Here is a 27,275-nt window from a genome sequence, read left to right on the forward strand (position 1 = left end):
AGGTAAATATGAGTTGTTTTCTAGTACCTAGTGTGTAAACCATGCACAGAATATCCCTATGTTCCAACAATTTATAAACAGGTGTCATTTAAAAAAATGTGTTATTGAAAATACCACTTGTGTTTACTATTACCACGATACCTGGCTCATATTGACTAATATCTGGATAATAATACTGTGGCAAAAGAGTAACAGTCACAGGTAATGCCCATGTACTATCATTCAAAAATCAAGAAAACAATTGACAACACAGACTATTGTGGCCACCCATTTTGTAACAGATAGCAACTGATGCTCTTCCTGAGCACTGATATAGTTAAAAGAATCTGCATTTACAAATTGCAAAAAGTTTCAAAGAAATCGGTAGTTCATCCCTTTTGTCTCAGCGAAGCCACTTCCTGAGTATTACTAATCATGTGAAAGTGTTGCAATACCAATGGGTGTTTTTACCAGACAGGCAGCGCTTGTCATCTGCTTCCTGACTTTTTTTCATTGCCCCTGGATTCGCAGGAAGCTGTGAGGCATGATTCACGCAGACGCGGGCTGGCTGAAGCGCACGCGGGTTCCACATAAATAGAGGCTGAGAAGCGGACAGGTAGAGAAGGCTTGGCACAGTGAGCTCTTGCATTGAAACCAGACCCAGACAGCACCTAGTACAGGATAATGAGGAGCCTTCCACTCCTGCTGCTACTGTGCACCGCTCGTGCAAGCGCATTCCCGGCATCAACTAGGACTGCAGAGGACAGTGGCGCGCTCCAGCAGGCTGAGGTAAGTAGCTCAATTCTTACAGAAAGCATACCATACCAACAGTAATTGGTGACATATTAGGACTGTTCAAGAATAACATTCTGTCAGGTGTTTATAAGTTCTTCTTTTCTTAGCATGAAAACTATTACATATAGTTAGAGAAATGCATCCTTTTCCACAGGTTTGACTTTTTCAGAAATTGCATATATACTGCTTGAATTTGATAATCTGGCAGTAGACATATTCAGACAGCCTAAATAAGTGGTTTAGGTGTTGATATGAAGGTTCTGCATTTATGCAATCAGTGATTGTTGTGAGATTGAAGCGTGCATAATTAATGTGACAATGTCAGACTATGATGGTCTCCATGCAGGTGGCTGGAAACATCATTTTGCATACACTAGTGGCACAGCGTTCCGCATAACAGGTGATCACCCGCCTCGCCCTCTAAGATTCATCTTCAGGACTTTAAGCCACTCTGCATTTGAAGCAGAAGATCCATCAGATGCAACTGTGATCTATCAAAGAGACATAACATTGTATCAAATGAAAGGTAGCTACTCATTTTGGAAGCAAACCTTTGAAACGGTTGAATTCAGCAGAATGTAGCTAAGGATTGCTCACCCAGCGTGGAAAGCGCCACTGAGCTTTTCATGAAAGTAGAGAGATGTTTCGGAATCCTATGCCAGTTCTGCAAGGGGGTATTTTTGACATCAGAGATTGACCATAGATCCTGTGTGTGACATTGTGCGGGAGTTACAGGATTCCCTGTGTACATCTGGAGAAACATATATGTCCTCATTCCCTATAGGACTAAAGAAGCTACTTCTGACAATCGACAGTGCGCAATCGTGTAGTAGGAGGACTAGAATACCACCTTCTGTACGAAATCACCAAGTAGTGCCTTTCTATGGTCACAGTACTAAGAGGTGACTTGTAATATGTCTCCAATGCACAGGAAAGGGAAGCCAATGCCTCAGACTTTCCCCTGACACTTTAGAAATTGGTGTCAGAGAGGTGAAGTACATGTGGAGTCTGGCCTGTGAAAGGGAGCAAACATATCCTGTTAGACTATGCTCTCACATCCAGTGTCTCCTATCCAGAGAGTCCTCCATTTCATTAGATGTGTGCGTGTCGGGTGCTATTGTTCTTGAGGGGATACATGTAACCCTCTCTGGCATCCCTGGAGAAAGCCATTGGAACGATAGAGCTCAAGTCTAGAAAGTTATCACTCTATACATCTGGCACCAGACCTCAGCCGTGACAACTTGGAATTTACTTTTGGTGTGACAAGGAGGCAGATATGAGCACATCATGGTGAGGGCAAAAAGAATAATATATCTGTCATGCCTTTATTATAACTTAACATGAGAGAATAAAGGACACACATGCATACAATGTATGATAAATTATAAATCATTGGAACACGTAGCATTGTCACGGAATCAAACACAATATTGAGAATCTTCTGGTTCTTCTGAAATTGTGCAACAGGACACATACCTTTGTAGCCCACAAATGATCTCCATAAGCAGTGTGGGTCGCAGAAATATATTATTATCAAAACAATGTACAGCTTTGCCCCCTAAACATTTTGAGCCAGACTACAGAAACCTTGCTGTGGTGCCTACAAAGCAAGAGGTTCATTTTTGTTCCAGTTCTAATGTTTTTTTATTAGGACCGAGGAAGCATAGGGTCTGTTTTGCTGAGCGTTTTTCAATGGAGTTTTGTCATTGAAAATCGCTTTTGTAAATCTGACCGAAAGTTTTTTTTTAACCTAATCCAAACTAGAATTTGCGCACAAAAGTGAGAATGAAATAAATAGAATTTGCAGTATGTTGCTTATTTTTTAAGGAATATCTCCAAAAGTACTACGGACTCACTAATGATGGAAGACCCACTATGAAGAAGAGCGGCAGTGCATTTTCAGAAAAAATCCGGCAAATGCAGCAGTTCTTTGGCCTACAAGTGACGGGTAAACTCGATGCGAATACGCTGGACGTGATGCAGCAGCCCAGGTGTGGTGTTAGTGATGTTGCGCGATACAGCACCTTCCCTGGGCGTCCTGCATGGAAGAAGACTGCGTTGACCTACAGGTAACCTACAGAAAACATGTTCATAGTTAAATGCTGTCATCCTTACTTTGGTTTACACCTAATGGTACCACTATTCTATATTCATTTTGCAACCAAACAAGAATTTTAAACTACACCCCAGACATGGCAAGGGCTGATGTGGATACAGCCATCCAAAGGGCCTTCAAAGTGTGGAGTGATGTGACCCCGCTGACCTTCACCAGGATCTATGCTGGCACGGCCGATATACAGATCTCCTTTGGCGCCAAAGGTACGGTGACATTCAGTGTGCACGCACATTTATTTATTAATTATTCCCTTTTAATAGTGAATCACATATTAGTGGGCTTAGTGATAAATGGTAGCTCAGGCGCTGCCAGGTACATTAGTGTAGAACAGGGGGCAGTGGCATGTCAAGTGTAGAGATATGATGTTGTATGTGCGGGATCTCAGTGTCTTCAGGAGGGTTGCCATTGAATGGGTCAAATCCCCAACGAATGCAGTTTACCAGTGTTTCCCGGAGAGAAAACAGTTGGGTTGTGGTCTCCATCGAGGGTCAAGGGAAGAGTGGAATACATGTGGCACCACAATTATTATTATCATTTTCTTTGGTGGAGTCCTCTGTGCCCTGCATACCACACAGATGGCTGCAGATGGCACATTAACACCTTTAGCAATCTAATGATTGTGAGGAATGTTGACCTCTATGGGCATAAGTGCACTTTGTAAATCCATCACTGCAGTTATATAGACTAGACCACTTGCAAATGTTCCTCATTTACTAATATTTCTAAGGGCATGGCCGACACACCCAAGAAATTGCTTTGTGACTTGATGGCCGCCTCCATTTCTCACCCTGCTTAAAGCATCAATGCCAGGTTTATAAGATCTTTGCAGCCTCTTTGACCCGGGATTGGACCCATTTGGATGATGCATTGTATGTTTAATTGTTTCAGCGCATGGTGATTTCTATCCATTTGACGGGCCTCATGGAACGCTTGCCCACGCTTTTGCACCTGGAAACGATATAGGCGGCGATGCTCACTTTGATGAAGATGAATACTGGACAAAAGGAGTAGCTGGTAGGTGATAACATGTGTCTGACTTCTCCACAAATTTGATGTGCATTATAAATAAATTCTATCTATATCTGTGCCGTGAAATGAGGGTACTTGCCAATGCCCTTCCGCCATGCTCTGCTACTTACATGCCAAATAGATGTGATATAATTGCAAGGGTAGCAGGTTGAGGGGCGCGCCAACATTGAAATCCTTGTTTTGTACATAGTAGTCAATCAATCCATCTATCTACCATCAATCCCATCTTTATTGTGAGTTGTTTCAAAACCAGCATGAAAATAAATCTGAGAAATCATACAAGTCAACAAAACCTAACAATCCATCATGGCATCATTATTAAAAGTGCGAGGGCATGATTAAGAGCTTCCACCTAGTTCAATACTACAAAGTTCAATACATTTCTTAAAATCATTAGTTACAGACACATCATAAAAACCTTATTTTATCATTTGCAAAATGTTGTAAAAATACTGTTCTGCTTTAACTGAACCCTACAAATATTATACATAAGAAACAAAAGAAGTTCATGTAAAACTTCTGAAATAGAATTAAAATGTCATGTCTTAGCTTTCATTTTTAACACACATTCAAACTTCTTAAAAAATCCATCACTGCAATACAAGTTGATGTAGAAGAATACGTCCAAACAATACGTCCAAAATAATTCACCATCCATAAATATCACTGTATTCACTATCTTGTTGAAAAATAAAGTCTGTTGTGCAGTCATGGCTTCACAGAAAACCAATATGTGTTTCATTGTTTCCAATTGTGTGTTATCCTTGCTAAAGCAGCAAGAAACGTCCTCTTCAATTATCAAAGAGCGACACAAAAGGATCTCCCCCGTCCAAAAAAAATAATCAATCTGAATTGACAAAAGTCCTCTCTATAGTAGACGCTCAGGAATTTATTCAGGTAAGGGGCCAACACCCCCACTTTCTTATGTTCCCAATTCAGATGTTGCATACATGAGAACTCATGGAGTTTACTAATAGTGGAGCTCCAGTCCCACTGGTACAGGGATCACTTTGCCTGTTCGGGAGATGATTCCAACTCCATCCTAGTTTTACGTACATCTGCAATGATAGTATCAAATGTATTTGCCAATACTACTAGAGTACAGTCTTTTTTTCCAAGCAAATGCCTTCCCAATTGTTCATATAAGGTATTGCCTGTAGAATTTAACATGCTTCTATACAGAGTTAGGAGCCTCCATTTTACTCTAGCCTGCAGTGACTCAAGTCCCAATACAAAGCAGACTTCCACAATTGGCACGGCATTTGGCACCCTTAAAACCCTGCTTCAAATAATTGCCTCTATTCTTTCAAACACAGCTCAAAACTCATACAATAACTTTTGACGACTTTCCCCTCATTAAAATACACAGAAGGCTTAATCAAAAATCTGCTGAACCTTTGATTCATTTTAATCATTCAATTTGACAGTACCTGAGCCCTTTGTTTAAACTGCAGTTCCATAAATACCTTAAGAGGTTTACTGCAAATAGCAAAACCCAACTACACCAGGTCGTCTAAAAGCGTCAAGCTTTCCTTCTCCTACCTCCATTTATGTTGTAATATCTTCCTTTTCTTAGTAAAGTGGATATCTCTAGTATTCGTTACATATATTACTAATGAATTAACCTTAGCACATTTTGTAAAAACACTCAATACCCTCTGAAGGAGGATTGGGGTATGGTCCAATAAAAATAAATAATCAGAGTATGCCATCCAGACAATTTCAAACTGACCAATTCTTAGAGGTGGAAATGAAATAGGATCTAAGTATTTATTTACATCAGAGACATATACATGAAAGAGTCAGGGGGCCAGAATGAACACCTGCCTGAAACCTGAACGAGTGGCTTTCTTCCTGGAGAGCTGGTCACTTTGATCCAACCTAACCTGGATTGAGCTATTCTCATGGAACCCAATAATCAATTTCAATAGTCCATCAGGAATATTCCATTTGGCCAGCTTAGCCCAAAGGAGATGAGGATCTACCCAGTCAAACGTGGCAGATAGAGCTATTGACGCTGCAAATACAGAGTTATATTTTCCACACTGAGCCGAGTCCTGGAGGCACCTAGTTACAATCCCTTTGAGATTAGTTCTGTGGGCTTTTCTAAAGCCAGTTTGACACTTGTTCAGCCTTCCAACATACACAGCCCATGAACCCAAATGCATTAATAAGAGGGATGCAAAGACCCAACCATCCGCATCCAAGATGGTAATGGGGCAGTAATTCATTGCATCGGTCCTCACACCGTTCTTAAATACAAGCATTACATAAGCTGTGTTCCAGGATTCTGGTAATCTATTACCACACACACTTTCCCTAAACATGATAGTTAAAACTGAGAACCATAATACTGGGTCCTTCTTAAATAGTTTATTGGAAAGATTATTAGGGCCAGTAGCGCTGGAGTCACTTGATTTACAAATTACATCCATAGTCCTTTCCTGGTCTATCTCAAATTGCCATTTGTTCGTGCCAACCACATCACACTTGGGCAAAGGCTTCACAGAGCCACCATCACAGAAATATATAGAAGAAAAGTGTTCCACCCAATCCTCCTCTGAGACTGCGTTTTTCTGACTCATTACCTGCCCATGGTCAAGCCTATTAATTATTTCCCAGAAAGCCCCATGTTTTTATTCTTTAGAATTCCGCGCATATGTTCAGTGTCCCTTTGTAAAATTTCTGCACAGCAGCTTTTCAAATAATTTTTGTATCGTGTCTTGACCTTTTTTTTCAGCCATATATTTGTAGACCAATCATCATAAGCAGATTGATCATTGCGTCTTCACTCCAGTCTCATACACTTTTTAGTCTAACCAATGTCTGTGTTGAAGGCATGCACTGGAACTGCCTCATTTTTAAAGGTCAATTGGGCACCGGACTAACTAGGAAAAGCAAAAGACGCAATATCTGCCATTTACTGATCAAAGGTTTGCTAAATTGAAAGTGGAGAGCTTCCATTCATAAGTCGTACCAGCCAACAGTGCAGCCAGGTTATGGTTCATTCTGTCAATTGGCCCATCATTCCATTTTACACTTTTCTTTGCATTATTACATGTTAAACCAACTGGGGCCGCCAACTCCTCAAATCCAACCTGGAGCTCAGATTCTAAACACAACATATGGTGATTGCACCAGTCAGTAGGCAATACATTCATCCGTCTACAGTGTTCAAACAAAACTGGATCCATAACACAAAATCTAAAACAGATTCACAGGTTTCCCTATGCCATGTTGCCTTAATTGGTATGTCCCCGGGAATAGCCCCCTTTGTCATTTGCAAACCCAGTGATGGCATCATTATAGACCATTTATCTCCACATCGAAAATGCAACAGTGTCTCCACCGCCACCTACTCACACTGGCAGAGGTAACTGGTAAGCTTGAATAATTTACATGAGCAATGTTCTTTTTCCACTACTTGCAGAGCCACTGCGAGAATCAGTTGGCCCATGCATAGTGTGTTATGCAATCTCCTTGTCTCGAGGGGTCATCCCAAAAAAATAATCCTCTCCTCCAAGTGAATGTATATTTTCAAATAATGGCCTGAAAATTAGTTGCTGACACAACATGCTCTTGCTCTTCCAATTGGTCAGCAGGGTCAACCATCAGCTCTCCCTGTCATGAATACCAATTATCTCTGGTGCTTCCCTGATTCTGAAAAATCCCATGTTTCTCAAACTAGACTTCACATATCCAGTGTGACCCATAACTCGCCATTAGCCAAGTGTAGACCTGCTTGTAAAGATAGGAGTGTCGACAGTGCCACAATCTCACCCTTAAATGGAAGCACCTTACCCCAATCTGGTCTTCAATGGCCTTTTTCTCCTGTTTCATTCTCAAAGTCACTTACAAGACTGCAACCAACAGTCTATGGAGTAGTGCATTCTCCTTGCAACGCACCCACAGATTCGGCTTCATAAATTGCTGATTGCTTTTTGTTTTTCTTAACTTGATTTCAATTCAATATTCTTTTGCTGTTTTGTTCGTTAATTAAGAATGATAAGAATGGTACTGAAAGCAAATTTTAATGATGATAATTGAGAAGTAAAAAAAAATGTAAAAGTGTGTAATAAACTATATACAATAAAAAAATAATTGCTGATGTTACAGCATTTTCTTGGTAAATGTGGAAAGCCTCTCTTGTGGTATTTCCCAAACATGGTTGCTGAAAGCCCCTTGACACCAGGCCCAGTCTGCACCATGTTTCCTTATTTGGTCAATTCAAAAAGATGAGGCTGGATACAGAACACCCAGACAGTGAGAGAAAATGATCATCTAGAGGTCAACCTGCCAAGAAAAAGTTGCTAGATGTTCCCCATTCATTCCTCCCACGTGCAACATGATTTTGATCTTGGATATGTAGGTAAAGTGCCCTGCGGCCAAACAGAAGTTTTTAGAAATGACCAGGAATTTCCTTGTGGCCCAAAAAGCTCTTTTGGTTAACAGTACCACGTTGATCAATCGATTCATGCAATCTCAGAACACTTTTCACCACCTCCCATGGTTCACCAATGAGCTGGTTAATAAAGCCATAAAAGCAGCAAGGCTTGAACACACAACACAGCTGCAAATATTTGGGAGGGGTCTGTCAGGGTTCTGTCAAATGACCCTCCCTAAGTATCACATACTCTGGATGTGCTAACACTATACAACCGTATATGGAACAGTGCTGAGCCAACCCTCAAAACATTCAGTGTCTCACAGGGAAGGCTACTATTGATAGAGATAAAAGCCTACTTCGAATCTAGGAACTCCTTGAAAAGCAGCACCCATCAGCTCAACATGTCTCAGTCTTAGAATGACTAAGAGGAACCATCAACAAGCTTTCCCCATTCTGGACCCAAACCCTTGGTATGAATTCTGGAGTGGACAACCATGGGGGAGATTGGTCTTAAACAGGAAATGGCAGCCCTGTTGCCTTTTTTTAAAGATTGGTACGATGAGGGCTTCACATCAGGAGGAAGGTTAGTTCCTATGAGGAGAACAGGGTTCAAAGCCTGAGAGAGGACATGCACCCACATCTCTCTGCTCATTGCACATTGTCTTCACGCAACTACTGCAATGTCAACATCATACCAATTCCTGAACCACTTACAGAGAGTGCAATATTATGCCATCCACCTTTATTCCACAAATGATATGCCCACATACTCTGGAAATGACATCACTGCATTGTCTGCTGGTGATACATTGTTTTGATGTTTAATGTAAACAATACACACAGAATAATATCACCACCTCCCCTGTTCGTTTGATGGATGCACAGTATGTGATATGCTGGTTCTTACAGTTAAGCTCAGATAACAAACTACTGGTTGTCTCTGAAGAGTCTGTTGAAGTCTAATGGCATTGATATGAAACAGAAATATTGGGTAGAGACCCATGGTGCAGATCATGCACACAGAAGCTTTATGGCTCTGGACTATCCAGGAAAAGTTCTCCATTGGGTCTTGAGACCCATTTTGTCATGATGGAGTTAAACGATTGTTGACAATGTATCTCACATTACATTTAGGAGTACCTCATGTGCCTGGGAACAAGTTAAGTGGGAGAGAAATACCTAACTCCACTGTGGGGAGATGTGGTTGGGGGAACTAGCAAATGTAAAATTCATTTGCCATTTCTTGGTCCCCATTATGCTAATTAAATGTGAATATGGTTATGGTTGTAGTCTTGCTATCTTGTGGAGTTGAGGGGGAGAATATTTAACACCTTACACACCTACTCTAAATGAGTGCAATACACTGTAGGAAACGTTCACTAGTGAGACAATAGTGTGCAGAAGAAAAGTACTTTGTTTGTTATTTCACAGCTCACCAACATATATTTCTGTGAAAATACCTCTATAGTAGGATCAATGTTTACATTGGGGTTCAAGTGATTGAGGGTTGTAGATTTCAAGGGATGGTCCTTGTAGGATAACATCTTTAAAATAACTAGTACTTGGACTTTTATCCATGACCCCTAGTAACCCAATTCCTACTTGAGTGCATCTTAGCTAACCTTGGATGTTTTTAAGCATGTTAGCCTAAGAGTAACATTTGTCATTTTGTAATATGTCCCATGTTGCCCCATGCGATTATTTGAAAGACATATAGAAGAGGTCATTGATTTGTTAAAATTATGATTAGAACAATTATGCTAACAGTGCAAGGTTAAATATATATATCAAGATCAGTGATAATATATGGAAATGCCTTATGCTCTGGGACTTTATTCCCTGGTGGTACCCTGTAGCTTTCACATATTTATACTTGAGTTTCAGGATCCTGGACTCTTTTATCTGTGCTTAATTCTTAGGAGAATAAAAGGAATGTGTTAGTGTGAATTACTTGATTTTTCTGGTTTGTTATTCACCAGGTATTTTTCATTTAATTGTACCTTAGAACTATATGCATAGCTACTAATTCACGTGTACTTTGTGTTTAGGAATTACATATTTGACATATAAATCGAGTGTTATTTACTTGTACTGGTTGTAATCATCCGATGTTATTGTAACTTAGTTTCATGTCTTGTATGATGATCCATTTATGATGAGGATGATGGTGGACAATAGATAGATAACGTTATGTTCCTAAAGGTGAAATATGCATTATGCTTCTCAATGCTATGGAAGCATTCATGTTTGATCATTCATCTCCGCATTGGTATTGTAAGTGGTGTAACAGGGAGCGAGATACTGATAGGTAAACACGCACTTGCATAGTAATGAAATAAGCCAGAAAATATTATTACACCGAAAATAATTAAGCCATATATGTCACATCTTTAACATATGTACAATGTTCTGTTCTGTTGGCAGTTTCCTGTCCAGGGTAGATAGGATGCACTAATTTGCACATCCTTAGTATGTGCTGATTAGATGCATCCCATATTCCTACTAAAAAGATCACCTTGCACTTACAAAAATGTGTTTTCTCTCTCAGGCTATAACCTGTTCCTTGTGGCTGCTCATGAGTTTGGCCATTCACTGGGCCTGTCTCACTCCAACGACCGCAGGGCTCTGATGTACCCGACCTACACCAATGCTGACCCAACCCGATTCCAACTTCCCCAGGATGATGTGAATGGCATTCAAGCCCTGTATGGTAGGTCACCCCCATTGTATTCATTGTTTTCATTGATTTTCAGAGAAAATACCACCTTAAGCAAGCACTGTGAAAAAGTACCTTTTTGGAAGTGAAAAGGAAAATGCATGTATTTAATTCATATTCATAAAGACATCAGTAATGACAATAGCTTTGAATAATCGTATTTGTTATCTGAAGGGGCAGCATCAAAACCAAATCCAAACACACCTCCACCAGTCAGACCAACTGCACCATCCTATTGTAACCCTGAAGTACGCTTCGATGCTGTCACTACTCTCCGGACAGCAATTCTGTTCTTTAAGGACAGGTAAGGACATTTGGATTGTGAATTCAAAGTACAAATTACGTCCTGTTTCTCTTAAGTGTCCTAATACCTTAGAAAAGGGGAGGTGGGATATGTGGGAATGCCATGGGAATTCCTGATTCTACAGCAATTAATAGGTCAATTTTATTGAAACCAGTTGAGATTGTTCGACCCTTCTGTCTACACATGGCTTCTGTTATTGGGCTATTGAGAACCATTTGTCACACTTTTCATGCGTTTGATATTATTCACCCTTTTTTGATTGAATGGTAACAAGCATAGTCACAGAATGAAGATGACACATTCTTATGTATTTATGTAATACTTTCCAAAACAGGTCCTCCATTTTGAACGAATGCAAATATCATGTGTCACTGTGTACTTCATTTTGTTTCCTACACATGCCATTGTTAACTGTTACACTGTTCCATTTTTTGCCAGCTCTTTCTGGCTTAGGGCCTCTGGAAAAGTCTCCAATTATAAAATTACCTCCTTTTGGCCATCGCTGCCGGCTGGTATCGAAGCTGCGTATGAAAACCAACAGAAAGATCAGGTTTTTCTCTTTAAAGGTAAACACTTTCCTTAGGTGCGTTTCTTTCATGTTCTCGTAATGTTCTGACAACTACAAAAGAGACGAGGGGTATTCAAAGTGATGAGGGGTATTTTACTGACTCAAGGATTCGGCCCCCATGGAACACTAAGCACACTTAAAGACTAAAGAACCCTCTAGTCATTGTGTTTTCTCTTCTTGCTTTGGATCACACGTTCTCAGTTCATCAAAAACATATATGGAACTGAAAGAAGTTTACCATGTCATAATTATAATACATTCAATATTATTCAAATACATATTCATACAATCAGTAAAAACACATAAAATGTCATCAAAAATGTCACGCTAACAATTAGAATCAATTAGAATAAAAATGTCATAAACACCAATCATCAATATTTGTGCAAACAAATCAAATACTCAAAGGTTATCTGTAGCCAATAAAGTGCTAAAATTGTAAAGTGCGTTGGTTAAAGAATAAAGAAGCACTATCAATGATGGTCACTTTAGCCTCTCAAAAGTAGAAAAACGTTGTTGAATCCTTTTACATGACAAAGGCTCTTCTTGAAATAAATTCTTCATTACTAACACTGTGCCTAAATCCAGTGCTACTTTTAGGCCAACATGTTTAGTTCTTCTATCGATAAAACATAGTCACCAAGAATTTCTTCAGGGGACCAACGAAGACCATTTACAATGCACACTATCTTCACATCTGAAGAATTAGGATCTTAACTCAGGACGTTTCACATCCAAATTCTGGAGGAGAAAACACAGATATGCAGTTGCAATTAGTACTGCTCACATTAAACAGCGTAACCTAAGGGATTATCAATTCTCCCATGGTTAGCTTACCATATGGATTTAACTTTATATTCAATCAATGGTTTTTGTAATGTTCTGACAAGAATTGACACGATACTGCATGAAACTAGTTGATTTGTTTAAGTTACTTGTTGAAGTATATGGACATTGATTCTCCCGAAGAACAGTGCTCAGCTTTAGGAAAAGGCAACTTTTTATCAAGTAAAGATGCCACTTTTGATTGTCCATGCGACAGAATGAAGTCCAAATGACAAGATAATTGTCTTTAGTATAGTTCCAAACAATCCTTGTCTCATCTACGGCTAAGTCAATCTCTCCAAAGAGATGTATTTTGATAGCAGAACTTTAAAATAAATAGGCAGAACAATTTTCAATCAGATGCAGAGGAACGTGCTCTATGCTTTAAATACATTAAATACATATTAACTAAATGAACTGAGTTATTTGCTACAGTCTCCTATTTAGAGCAGTGGTGCATTGTACATTTTAGTCACTAAACTGTTTCCAACCAAACAGTTTCCAATGTGTATTTTAGAGCTGGGCACACTACCACTATGAGGCTTGGGCACACACAATCCACTTTATGCCCTATTTTAAAAAACCTGCAATCTCGTAAAAGCGCAAATGCCTAGCTCTCAGGCTCGGGCTGGCTAATAAGGCAATACTTGATTTATAGACCCAACATTCTAGTGTGGGTCCGTTTTTTTGGTCTAACTGGTCAGATGTTTGGACAACGTTGGCCAGATTGGTGATTGAATTCACTGTGCAGCTCATAGTTTTGAGCAGTGTTATTGAACGCATATTCTTTAAAATGCACAATTTGCAACAAATTTAACCAAAACACTCATCCATGGTACTTCTCAAGCAGTCTGTCAGAAATGGAATGAATTTCCACTTGTGACTGTGGCTCACTTTTCCATTGGCACTGAAGCCAGTGTTATGCCCTAGTCTGATTCTCCCAACCCCATGTTCTGTGGGCCATAGTGTGTGCCAAGCTAACCTTTATGTTATAGGATTTATAGCAAAACCTGATTGAGTCATTCCCTTCTCTATAACAGCAAACAGTGCCAACATTTGTTTGCACGCATGAAACGTTTTTGGAATCTGACATAAATATTTAGTAGTACAGGTTTTAAATAAGTGTTCAAAACTGTTGTGAGTATGTTTTTATTACCTTACCATGCACTACAGCCATGCACCATTTGCATAAACATGTGTCCTTTATGTCGGAGTATCAACTGTCAATATGTACTTAATATGTGAACATGCTCAAGTATAATTGGACAAATATGTAACATCTTTTGTTTATAGGAAACAAATATTGGGCTATGAAGGGTTACCGCATTTTACCTAATTACCCCCAAAGCATCTATTCTCTTGGATTGCCCAGAACAGTGACCAAGATTGACGCTGCTGTCTATCACCCAGACACGAGGAAAACATATTTCTTTGTCAATGACAAGTACTGGAGGTAAGGAAAGTAGACTGCCCACAAGTAGAGCTGGAACATGTTATTTTCATTTTTAAAATTGAAAGCTATTTGACAGCAAGGTCTCAATTCCGGAAGTTCTTTCATGTACAACAAGAACAGGAAGAGACACCAGGAAGAGAAGTAATGTAGGGCCTATCTGTAATGAAGAAACTATATAAATATTAAGACCCTACCTACTTAGCACTAGTTAAGTGACTGGATACTACTGTCAGACTCACATAAGGTTCAAACTAATATAACCTCTTACTTTAAGAATCAATCAATAGATCAACATTACCCTAACAACAGAGCTGTTATTCATAAACAATTTGAATTAACGTACAATATACATTAAAAACAGTTATACCAAAATATGTAAATCATCTTTATCACAATAAAAGAATTAATCATCATAAAGTGACCAGTGCAACCAATGAAAGTGACAAGTGCAAAATGCAATGGACAAATATATACAGAAATCTAAAACTAGTACTAAAACAGAAAGCAATCGCTTGCTAATATCTGCTACCAACATACAGGACATACATTTGGAGACATGTTCAGATATATATATCGTTTCAGTAATAAAAGGTTTCAGCAATACCTAAAGCTATCAATATATAGCTTCCTAAAACATTCAATGCATAACTAATATGACTGTTCTATAAATACAGTTTGGTAATGCCCAACATGTTTTGTTCTTCCAAACACTCTCATAACAGTTGGAGAACTTCTTCAGGGGATGAAACTTCTTTGGGAGTGGGATAGCTTGCCATAAAAACTCTTTAGGGTCAAAGGTATTCTCAATAACACTCAACAACAAGGGATCTGGACTTCAGGCATAAATAGTCACCTAAAACAGCCAGTGTCAGTCCTGTTCTATATAATCAATATATTTAATAAATTGAATAGCATGACTTAACAATAATAAATAAATTAAGTTATGCTTACCACTGAAAAATTGACTGTGTGTATAGTGGTAAATCAAGCATCTTATAAATAGACACTAACCTGTAAATGTCAACCACAGTGTCACTGGTGTTAAAACACTGAGCTGCATAATCAATATAAGTGCTGGTTAAGCTTAATTGCGTTCACTAAGTATCACTTTCTTGAACTGAAACTGGTAAAATCCCACTTCATAGAACTCATAATAAAGTATAGAAAGATGTATTATTCTGTTAAGGAATGCCCTTTCAAATGTTTTTCTGTAGGAAAACTAAAACAGAAAAGACAATAAGGGAGGGGGTGACACAATATTACGTTTGTTCAGAACTTAATCAAAGAAAAGTAAATATATTGCTCGAGTTATAAAAACTATAGCAAAATAGAGTTTGATACTCACAGGTCAGCACCTGAAAAATGGCTAGGTTAGTTGAGCAACAATGGGAAGGGACGAACAACAGCCTCATGTGTCATAACGTGCCATATTGCTCTTACTGTGTTAAAAAATAGCAAGAAAAAAAAACAACAAAGGGACTAATAGGTCTCTAATATACTACAGTGAAAATTGTATTACTCCAAAAAACACTTAACAAGGGCTCACAATATCTTGTATGTAAATGGATGTGAGATATCACATTGCATCTTATCTAAATCGGTATAAATGGTAACCCGCTGTCTTCTTTCCCAATTACAGCATACGTTTGCGTAAAGCTGATCACAAACCAAAGTGCAGGCGATAGCATCCCTTTAATGTAGGAACGTCTTGAGGGCCAAGTGAGCATTGTGACATTTCCTACTGGCGAGTTAGCATTAAGTAGCAGCCATCTTAAAATGGTTGAAAAAGTAGCAATAACATAATTACCGCCATTTGGATTAAGAATGCAACTGTAACATCAATGTTAATGTCCGTATTTGACATATTCATAAAAGGAATAATTTTCTTAATATTGATTACAAGTAATGAAAAACGGAAGAGTTAGTAAACATCCGTATTATCAAAAAGTATGATATAAAAGGCACTATCCCATCCATTGAAGATGCCACTTTAATATTATTTAGCAATGTATCGGTAACACTGCTAATATAAATGGTTGAGTCTAAAGTGGAATCCTATAAAAACAATGTAGAACAAGTCAGTACAGTGATTATACAGTGGCCATCTTGCAGTGACCAGACAAAAAACGTGTTAGGTATGTAAAAAAACAGATGAAGGAAGACAAATACCTGCTACTTTCTCTTATATGGTAAACAATAACTATCAGCCATTAGATTAATAATTTAAGACATTAGGAAAATGAAAACCTTATTACTGGAAGAGCTTTCCAAATGCCTATAAATAAATAGAACCCTGCAATTAAGTATCATAGAGCACAATGCATCACATGATATATACTTTAAAGGCAGATGACAGAAGCCGAACACTATCTTGGAGGGTTTGATGATAACACATTTATTAACATTGGATTAAGAGGGAGTCCACTATTCAGACTCTCAACCAATCGATTTCTTCATTTAAACCAGTCTCTATGCTATTTGTCAGGAAAATATTGTTGCTGCTCGCTCTCATACAGTTGTATTTTGTCCCTGGCAGGCTATCACTTGAAGAGATTTTCAATAAAACGTTCCACTCTAATGATTCGCTAGTATGGTTCATAGCTGGTTCATAGATAAAACGTGTCCTACAAAAGGGGCATTCAATAATGTTTTCCGAATGCAGCTTTTATGTACTATGATGCATACCTTGATTTTCCTTTCGCTCTTCCCTATGTATATCCTTTCACAAGGACACCAGATGGCGTATACTACCGTACTGGTATTACAGTTAGTGAAAACTCCTTAAGTCCACTTTTAGTTAGTAAGGCCGATATCTACCTCCTTAGTCCTTTTAGTGTTTCATGCACAACATGTTCTTATGTCAGTGGTGTTCCATGTGAGATGCCATGGAGAAGTACAAGCACCTGAAATGTATTTCCAAAAATCTGTCATAACTGTATCACTTCTGACAGCTGTCTGGTCAACCCCATACTTTTCCATCTGGCAAGTTACAGTAACACAGATCAACGCTTCCACACATGAAGGGTATGCTCGAACACAACTCAAGCCCTATGCAACCTCTCACTAACACATTTCAATACTTCTGTAAAGTACTAGAAACTGTCCTCATGGAGTGTACAGTCGTTCTCATGGGAATTATGTATTAGACCTTTCCCCACCATGGGTACACTTTGATCCCTCTTCCCTGATGCCGCAGGCATGCATGCTTCGGGACTGTAGGATACTATAATGATGACTGGCACACAGTATCAAAATACTCTTAATTTAATGTTACGTTATAAACAAAATGGTATTTGTTTGTTCATGTATTTATATATTTATTTATCAACTTCATAAGCGCCAACCTAGATTCCAGTATAAAGAAAAACTCTATATGACCTTGATAATACAAAACATTAGGCACTTTACCATAAAATATCAAATAAATTCAAATCACATTTCTCAGGTCACATCACTTCAAAAAGGAATGCAATTCTAAGTGTTGTCCTAAATGCAAAGAAATTCCCTACACTAACATGAAGTACAAGTATTTGTATTCTCTCTGAAACTTTACTTGTGTTGTATTGAGACATAAAGCAAAAATGTCCCAAAGGTATTGTAATGAACAACAGACCCCAAACAGTATGCTAAAAAGCTTTTGTTAGTCAACCCTAGACATCAGTTCACCTGTACAATATAGGCAACAAGCTTCTTGGTGACATGCAATATCCTTCTACCATACGATGGGAGGTACTGTATCCCATGTTTATTTATTTTATTTATTTACTTGAATGTATAAAGCACACAACGGCCCTGAGGCATCATGGAACTGTTACAGAAGATTCATAACAAGATTCGCTTAGGTACATACCGAGATACAATATGGTAAACAGAGCTGAACATTTATACAGACAATTTCAGAATTAGACATGGTAGGTTCCAGGGGTTACATGGGAACTGCCTGAAGGAGATGCCCAGTTGAAGAGCTTGGTTTTCAGTGCTCTTTGGAAGGCAGTGAGGGAGGTTTCCTTCCGGAGAGAGAGTGGCAGAGCGTTCCGATTTTTGGGTGCTAGCACAGGAAAGCTCGCTCCTCCGACTTTGCCTCTATTAAAGGTAGGGACCGTGAGCTGGTGGGAGTATTGAGCCCGCTTTGGTCTGAGTGAGTTTACCTGGTGAATTCTTTCAGACAGATACAGTGGTGCTGAGAGGGAGAGGCATCGATGGATGATAGTGAGGGTCTTGAAGAGAATACGCTCTTTAACTGGGAGCCAATTGGCGTCTCGTCTGGCCTGGGAGATGCGCTCGCTCCTAGGAATGCTTAGTGCCAATCTAAGTGCATTAATTTGGGTGATTTGTAATATGTTAAGATTTTTCACTGAGGTGCCTATGAACAATATGTTACAATAGTCCAGCTTGGCACCAATGGTGGCTCTGGCAATGGTAAGGCAGTTTTTTGATGAGGGGTATGGTTTAACTGCATTAATGATTTTGGTCGTAAGTGCAGCTGATGAGAAGATGGCACTGACTTCATGTGTCATTGAAAGGGTGGAGTCAAGGTACACACCCAAAGTTTTGACTGCAGCAGAGGCCGTGATTACGGTATCCTCAATGCTGAAGGATCTGTATTGACTGTCGAACTGTTTAAGAATTTCCTTGGGACCTACCATTAGGATTTCTGTTTTGTCTCCACTGAGACACAAACCATTGGCTGCCATCCAGGCCTGGATAAGGGAATTGGTTTCACTGAGGGTGGCTGCATCTTGTTCATAGGAACCGGAGAGGGGGAGAAGAACTTGAGTGTCATTGGCATAGTTTGTAAATGCTATGCCATTCTCATCTAGATGATTGAAGAGGGGTAAGTGGAAAAAGTTGTAGAGGGTAGGTGAGGTACATGAGACCTGTGGGACTCCGCAGTGGATGGGGGACGGGACAACAACGGCCTGATCAGAAAGAGCCTCATTGCCCTTCCTTCAAGAAAGGAGGTGATCCATGCTTTAGCTTCCTGGGATAAATGGCCAGCTTCCCTGAGGTGTCTGCAGAGGATCTTATGGTCCACACGATCAAAGGGTGCAGACAGATCAAGGAGAAGGAGGAGCGCTGGTTTGCCTTTGTCCATTGTTTCCTGTAATTGGTTCTTAAGGTCGAGTAGTGCTGACTCGGTACCATGGCGTGGACGAAAACTGGATTACCTTTCCCCAGGATATTTTTAGTTTCTAGATAGTTCTGGATTTGCAAGAATGCAGCTTTATCTAGAATTTTTAACAAGAAAGGCACGGTCGTGATGGGCCTGTAGGTATTGGGTGAGTTCAAGTCAGGGGAGGTTTTTTTTAGCAGTGGTCTGACCCCATGACTCCTTGAGGGAGGGAGGCATGGAGCGAGGGAGGAGGGAGGGACGATACCAGAGGCGAAGTAGGCATTGATAAATATGGTGAACAATTGGGCTAGTGAGTCTGCACACTCTTTTGTGAGGTTAGCTGGGCAGATATCGCCATCACAAAGAGAAGGCTTGATATGTTTCATGATAGTCACAACTCTGTCTGGTTACTCCTCTGAAGGCAAAGGGCTTTATGTCTTTATTGTCCTGATTTACGATTGCAGCCGGTGGCACCTTGGCTTTGGGCAAAGCCTTAAATTGAGAGTTAGTTTAGTATTCCAATTACATAATCTTGTAGTTGTGAAACAACTAATAGTTTGCTAAATACACACTTATGCCAGGAAACAAAGCTCATGGGAGTCTGCAGAGACCGATCATCTATTATGAAGATCAATACACAGTTCATTAACTCCCTCATATGTTCATTTTTCTTAATTACAATGCTACACAATATTTCCTAACTTCACGGCACCCATGGACTGCTTCAAAAGTAGAGCACCCATTATTATTTTGGTATGATATAGGATACCGGTCTGCAACCTGTGGCTCGCCAGATGTTTTGGACTAGGACTCTCCTGATCCCACACAACTGATAATGCTGGCTTGGATTAATGGAATTGTAGTCCAAGGCATCTGGGCAGCCAAAGTTTGCAGAATCTTGAAAGCTTGATATACAAAAGTGTGAGACAATCGAGCACTTTATATCTAAGCCTCTACATCACAGTTGGATTATGTCCCTGTCCTTTATATGGTACATGAATGATCAGTAAATTCTAGTATGGTTTTAGTGTGCAGTTTGTCATTTAACTGTTGTAAATGCGAAACAACTTGTGTGTCTCCTACTTTGGTGTGTTGAAAATAGTACTCATAGAACACAGAACCTAGCGACCAATGACAACACTGTGGGCAACAGTGTGCAATAGTTGATTGAAAAACATTTGAACTTATAGCACTTTATTCTGCACTATAACATTGGTAAGCTTATTTTTAAGGTTTGTTTGTAAAAAAATAAAAATGGGAGCATATGGGACGACCCACCAACAGATCAGTTGACTATGGCTGATCAGGCAAATTAATTCACAGAATTCACCTCCAGAAGGTCACTGTTTAATATTTTAATTGTTTTAGTCTTTTAAAAATATTTTAAATGATTATGACTGTTTTTCTCAATTATCAATCTCATTGTTCGTTCATATCTTGTTCATATCTTCAGCTTTAATGAAGTGAGACAGGTCCTGGACAAACAGTCCCCACAGTCGATAGCAAGTGCATTTCCAGGAATTGGCCTAAAAGTGGACGCAGTTTTTCAAGCTGATGGTAAGCAAGACAACCTTAGAATGTCTGAAACAGCTTGTTGAGCATGTATTTAGAGAGTACCTTGGCCAGCTGAGCATCAGGGATTTGAAATGATATCTTATCAAGTGTGGCATGCATAAGGCTTCAGAAGTATTAGCATCTGGGTGGGCACAAACAACGGCAGACTCTACCTACCTGTATAAAACCATGTAGTAAGAACAGAGATGGCTGCTCCTGCCTTGTCAACCACTCCTCCCTCATTCAACCGTCCTCCTGCGCCCCGCCCCCCCGAATCAAAGTTCCCCATACTGTTCAAATAAAACAAAAATTTCTACCTGCATCTGGGCTTAAGAATTCCGCCTCACAGGGTCGCTCCTTGCCGGCATCCGGCTCCTTTTCTGCCTTGCTGGCCACAATGGAAATGAAAAAGTGGCTCCACATGGTGGTCTCTAATTTTTTAAAGTTAAAAACACATTGCAAGCTGACACAGCCCGTTTTGTTTTCAACTCTCAAATTAGTTTCCCCTTAGCAATCCGAATTGAAAATGGCACGCACTGCTTGGTAGGGCCTACCACACACAGTAAAAGCAATCGCTTTGCTCTTGTCATTCCATCGTGTCAGTGGGCCGTTGCCAGTGATATGGTCTGGTGACCATTAACACCGTAATTGGCCTCATTATGACCCAGGCGCTAAGTGTTTAATGGCGCCGTAAAAGGCTGTGGCGCCGTTAAACACTTAGCACCTAATTACGAGGTCCCTTTGCGGGACCCAACCTTAACGGCTGGTTTTACCAGCTGTTAAAGTAGGGACCCGCAAAGGGACCTTGGTGCTAATTACGGTACCGCAATTTGCGGTACCGTAATTAGCGCCTTCCCCATTCCCATTGAGCCCTATGAGTCAAAAATGGGAATGGGGAAGGGCCATGGCGGCATGGGGAATTACCGCCCCGCCAACCTTGGAATGGGGCGGTATTTCCCCATTCCACCATGGCGGACTTCGGCATGGACCATGGTGCTAATAGCACCATGGTTTAGCACCGGAGTCCTAATGAGGCCCATTTTATTTGGAAAATTATAGGAAGAGCAAGATTAAAGTGGGAGAAGTTCCAAAAGCCAAGAATATAACTATCATCCCCGTAACCACCCACCAGCATGACTCTAGGTACTAGGGCCTCGGCAAGGGTGCAGGACTGTCACTGACTCTGCACACCACTTCACATGGGTAGAGAGCTATTCACACCCGAGGGCTCCCTCCAGGGTGCAAATAGTTTAAATGTATTTATTTTTTGGGTCTGGTAGATGGGCTCTGCATGTACTGTGTGTGCCCAATCATCTGTCAAAAGAAATACAAAAGATGGCCACCACATACCCCAATATATGCTGACCCACTCATAGCTAAAAGACACAAAGTGGGACTATGTCCCTCGTTTGTTTCTATTGCGGTAAGGATGGAGAGCGATCGTAGTGGCACAGAGGAAGAGGCCCCAAAGCTGTATGCTAAGTCAAGTAGGAGGGTGTGAGGTAGGGGAATGGTTTGTGATGGTGTCGGGAGGGAGGAGTGAGTGTGGTGTGCTGGAAAAACATGGCAACACACAGGGAAGTCAGGTTTCGCCTGTGTTTCCAAACATTTGGTTGACTGAGTGCCCTTCCTTGTATGCTAATTAAGGATCAATTTCATCCTAGCCATGTATTATCCGACAAAAGGCCTGGACAATCTTTGCAAGAAGTGATCTGACAATAATTGCAATTCTCTCTATGAAATCTAGAGCAACCCAAAACTATGTGCAGGTTAGGTACTGGGGACTAGGATGCCGTGCACAAACTACTTTTTCTTTATATTCAGCCTTCCTTCCCTCCTACACAACTTTCCTGAGCTGTTCCTGCTGGTGTTGGTGCTCCACTGTTCTTGGGAGGTGGAGAGTAATAGAAGGACTACATTCTGCTATGTCTATACAGCAGAGTGCAGCCTTTTAGTTATGGGTACTCTGTGGCTGTGACTCAGTGCCTAGTGAGAGTAGGTAGATTGGGACAGATTCTTGAAGGCATGCAGTCTGCACTTCTGACCAGACGAAAAAAAACAGGGGCACGTCTCTGAAAGGGATATGTTTATTTTCTCTTCTACACTTTTCCTGAAGGTGGTGTCAAACTTTCGGGGAATTAACCACATTCAGGGAAAAATGTGTATTTGGCCATGTCCTAAATCTGATTTACCACATATTGGAGCAGCGTCAAATTACTAGGTAAACAATTGTTTTACTATTTTTGATGTGAATCATAATTCTCCAACTGTTAGTAGGTTTCTCCATCGTTTGGATTGCACTGCTATTGGTTCTCCTGCAGATACACCCATTCTGTATAGGATGTGTGTTTTAAGAGTGAAATATTTCTCGTCCAGTCTCATAGGTGCATACGCACACGTTTGCCATCTGCGTGCATGCTGACATGGAGGCACGGTGCAGGATTAATTGCATAACTCTCATGACTTGTAAAGCTCTCTGTTGCTCCCAAAAGCTAGGTCGATGCTGAAATAATACTCTAAGAAGAAGAAGAATTATATCCCTCTGGAACAGCCTCCCTGCCACTCTGAAACTTGAGGAGAACCATCTCCGGTTCCGGAAGAACCTCATGACCTTCCTCTTTGGTTCTGTCTTCTCTCCTCCGCTCCCCGGTTGATCTGTTCTGCTTAGGCATTGTGCACCTGGTTACCCTCTGATTTCGGGCCCAGGTACTTCCCACCTTGCCACGCACCTGCATTGCCTCCTGGCAACCTTTTTCACTTTGGGTCTGTATCTGTAACCATACAGTACCCCCCTTCCCTGCACTTATTAGACACCCCCCTGTCTGTGCCTTAAACATGCACTACCTTTTTTGTTGTTTCTTATTCCTGTGCACAGCACTTTCCATGTCACCCCTCCCCTTGGAATACCCCCTTCCCTCTCCCCTGCACTTGCATGTTCTCTCTGTCACTGGGCTTAGTAAGATCGTTGTTTTTGTTCTCCCGTGTTTCCCCTCCCGTGCCTCGTCGTGCTCTGAAACACATGTGTATGAGTGCGATACAAATAAAATATCAATATCAATATTGCAAAATGCATTTTTGCATGCAAGTCCCTTTGGAAATTAGTCCTGGTGTGCTTAGCAGTGTTGTAAAGTAATATGAACCTATGCCCAAAGGAGGAAAAGTAACTTCCCTGAAGAGAATATCAGTAATTGCAACATAGCTCGGAGTGCTAAAAGTGATTTTGCTCAATAGGATGTATGGCTAAGCACCATCTGGTAGAAGCATATAGCTATGAGTGGGTCAGCATTTCTTGGGGTATGCAGAGACTGACAGGAATCCAGTGCGGGCATGCTGCAATCACAAACTTGAATGGGTCCTCGGGCAATGCATGTGCAGCAACAACAAGGCAGGAGAATGACGTTCCCCTGATTCCTACATGGTGGGCACCTAGCCCTCGCGAGAATAGCAGATCTCGCGAATTGATGCTGCTGTCAAATAGCCCAAGTGAATAGGGCGCTATGGGCCAGATCTCGTGTGATACTCAATCTGCTGTTAAAAGTGGACTTTAGAAGGAGTAGCTATGCAGACTTCCATAGATAGAGTTGGGATTCAATTGCATGTGTACATATGTGTGAAGAGACTCGACCGTATACAAACATTTAAATGATGCCTATTACAATAGATGAGAAGGTCCACGCCAACGTGCAGAGAATAGCAATGCGGTGTAGTGCCTTGCACCGTGCCACACCCCACACAGTGAGAGTTTCACCTAGTGCAGTTTTTGCAGCACAACCTAAGGTTCACAATACACAGTTCATTAGGCATAGTACATCATTTGCATTTTGCGTTTGTTCTTTTAGCAAACCTTTTTTTTCTTATTTAACCACTGCAATGCCATGGAACAGAAAGAAGTGTTAAAGGTCAGGGCAGTGGACTATGTTGTAAAAGATTGAATTCTTCTTTTTTCTTTTCAATTTTAGGACTTTTGTATTTCTTCAATGGGCAACACCAGTTTGAGTTCAGCATGAAGTCCAACAAAGTCACACGGGTTTTGAAGAAAAGCAGCTGGTTCAAGTGTTAAGAAAAATGTACAACAATATTACTTGAAACAAATAAACAGTGTTCAACAGTGCGAGTTCTGGATTGTAATAGAAATTACCTTTTAGCTTTTATCTGACTAAACAGTGAGGAATGCTTCAAAGAAAATGTTCTATATTTTTGTATTATGATTATTTAACATTTATGCATAAAAATAAATAATGTTATTGTTCACATCATTACAAAAGATATTTATTTCAAGGTGTTTGCATTTGTTCAGCACTATAGAAATAATTTGCAATCTATGCAAATAGCAAATATCAATGGAAAACAGAAGGTACCCACAGGTATCTTCATCCAATGGAGTAATAAATGTGTCACAGTCCTTGGCACTTCATTCTGCAAATGGCGGTAATGTCAGTGCCGGTGGTAACTGCAAAATATTGCAGAGGTAAAAACTTGAGCACAAGCACGGTTGTTTGGGAAAAAACGAAAACCCGTAGACTTGGAAGCGATTTCGGCCAGGTCAGATATTCAGGTTTTTCTTAGGGTTTGAGTTCAGAGGTTGAACCTCCAGTCTATATAAAGACAGGCGAGAAGAAGCTGAGGACTAAGGATAGTCAATGGTTGGCCTTTGAAGAGACAGGAGTGGCTCAGGCTTGTTAAGGGGGGGACTTGTAGGCAAAATAGGTTAGTGTTGACTTAAATCGAGAATAGGGACATGTGCCTATAGTAGATGGAGAAGATGTCCATAACACTGAGAATCCCACATGCATTTATTGGGTGTACAAGAAGGCCAAGGCACTGAGAACCCACAAGCATTTAATAAGCATAGGAGAAGGCCAAATCACTTGCAACCCCTCGTACATTCACTAGGCATAAGAGACTGCCAAAGCATGGTAGGGATTATGTTCCATCCCCTGATTGAAGATTGAAACCAGACAGCTCATATTTGATGATAGATCACATAACAATGGAGAAAAAGAGAGCAAACAAGCGGGTGAAACATAGACAAACCCATGGAATGATCTAGTGCAAGTACTGTACACAGGAATTTAGCTTCAGATACTCTACATATACCAGTGTACATTATCTTCCCAAAACAGACTTGAAAAACACATTCTAGTGGAAGTACAACTTTGAAGTCATTCACATCAACAGCACAGGCCCCTCAATCAAAACCATCCACACTGCATGCACTGCAAAGTAAACCAAGCAGACCCAAAGAAGAAGGACAAGTATGGAAAGCTACACCCGCAAGCTACCCTAGCAAACCTCATCAATACAGCCCTTGCCCCATCCAACACCCAAAGACCACATGCACATGCCCCCTAATCCTGATCAATGCTCGCTCAGGAGTTGCTCCCCCCGTGGAGATTGCTGACCTCATCCTGTACAATAAGCTTGATCCCCTCATTACCAAACATGGTTTACCCCATCCTCTCCCAATGTTTTCGAAATCCTCCACCCCCAGGGCTACTTCAGCCAAAATCAAGGGCAGAAAGTAAGGAGGCAGAGTGTTATTCATCCACAGGAGCGATTGGCCATGCTCCATCATCCAGTCTTCCAGTGCAAGATCATTTGAATCACTCACCTGCAGTTTCCCTTTATATCCCAAGGAATTCATAGCCGTCTCTTCCACCTCATCTAGAGAGCACCTCACAAGAGTGAGTCTTTCATTGCTGAAATTTTCAAAGTACTCTCCTCGGTCAAATTCACACACAGTAACAATGTTTTTCTCAGAGATTTTAAAGTCCTCGAGTATCACGCTGACAACCACACTTGAAGCAAGCTTTTTCGGACTGACCAGATCCACGGGCCTTCAGCAAAATGGGCTCTAGCCTATGCACAACAAAGGCAACACTATATACTTAGTATATACATCATCCAAGCATCACCAGAGCAGACCTTATTCCAATCAATTGGTTTGACCATGCTTCCATCTCACGGTCGATCACCCACTCAACAATGGCCCACAAAGATCAGGCTAACCGCTCCCTCCCTCAGTGCTGCTCATTCAAAATGTAGCTAGTCAATGAACCAGAATCAAACTTCTCAGACTTCCCCAACGGGGAATGTCTCCTTCCCCCTAGAAATATTCACTAGCTCCACTATGACAGCGATTGACCCTCGTTCCTCTGAAAAACCAGCCGTGCTAAGACCAATCCATTGGCCCACTGGTACACCCCCGAACCGTCCTCTAACAATGAGAGCCCTAGAGAAATTGTGGTGCAGAAACCATAACCCTGAAGATCTCACCAACCACAAATCTCTCAGTATCAATCATAGGTTTCTGATTAGCAAAGCCCAACCTCCTTACTACTCCACTACAATCACAGCAGCCTCTTACAGATTCAAACCACTCTTTGATGTAATAAAGCATTTTACTAAAGTCTCACCCGACTATGAGGTGCCAGCA

At 40.6% G+C, this 27,275-nt stretch overlaps 1 protein-coding gene across 1 annotated transcript; it reads left to right on the forward strand.

Moving 5' to 3' along the window:
- Nucleotides 1-555: 555 nt before the first annotated feature.
- LOC138527768 (stromelysin-1-like) lies at nt 556-25,090 on the forward strand. The gene is made up of 10 exons (XM_069639051.1): nt 556-768; nt 2,602-2,843; nt 2,945-3,093; nt 3,779-3,904; nt 10,855-11,016; nt 11,197-11,326; nt 11,765-11,892; nt 14,013-14,172; nt 20,739-20,842; nt 24,799-25,090. The coding sequence occupies exons 1-10, from the start codon at nt 664-666 to the stop codon at nt 24,897-24,899; spliced, it is 1,407 nt and encodes a 468-aa protein (XP_069495152.1). The 5' UTR covers nt 556-663; the 3' UTR covers nt 24,900-25,090.
- Nucleotides 25,091-27,275: the final 2,185 nt, after the last annotated feature.

This window comes from Ambystoma mexicanum, chromosome 7q (genome assembly GCF_040938575.1).
Source record: "Ambystoma mexicanum isolate Mex_15411 chromosome 7q, UKY_AmexF1_1, whole genome shotgun sequence".
In the NCBI taxonomy this organism is placed as follows: Eukaryota; Metazoa; Chordata; class Amphibia; order Caudata; family Ambystomatidae; genus Ambystoma; species Ambystoma mexicanum.

Excerpts from the sequence above, each read along its gene's own strand:
- LOC138527768 (XM_069639051.1), top strand. The coding sequence starts at position 664 with ATGAGGAGCCTTCCACTCCTGCTGCTACTGTGCACCGCTCGTGCAAGC. Across the intron at positions 11,327-11,764 it reads ATTCTGTTCTTTAAGGACAG|CTCTTTCTGGCTTAGGGCCT; the intron begins GTAAGGACATTT and ends ATTTTTTGCCAG. Across the intron at positions 11,893-14,012 it reads TCAGGTTTTTCTCTTTAAAG|GAAACAAATATTGGGCTATG; the intron begins GTAAACACTTTC and ends TTTTGTTTATAG.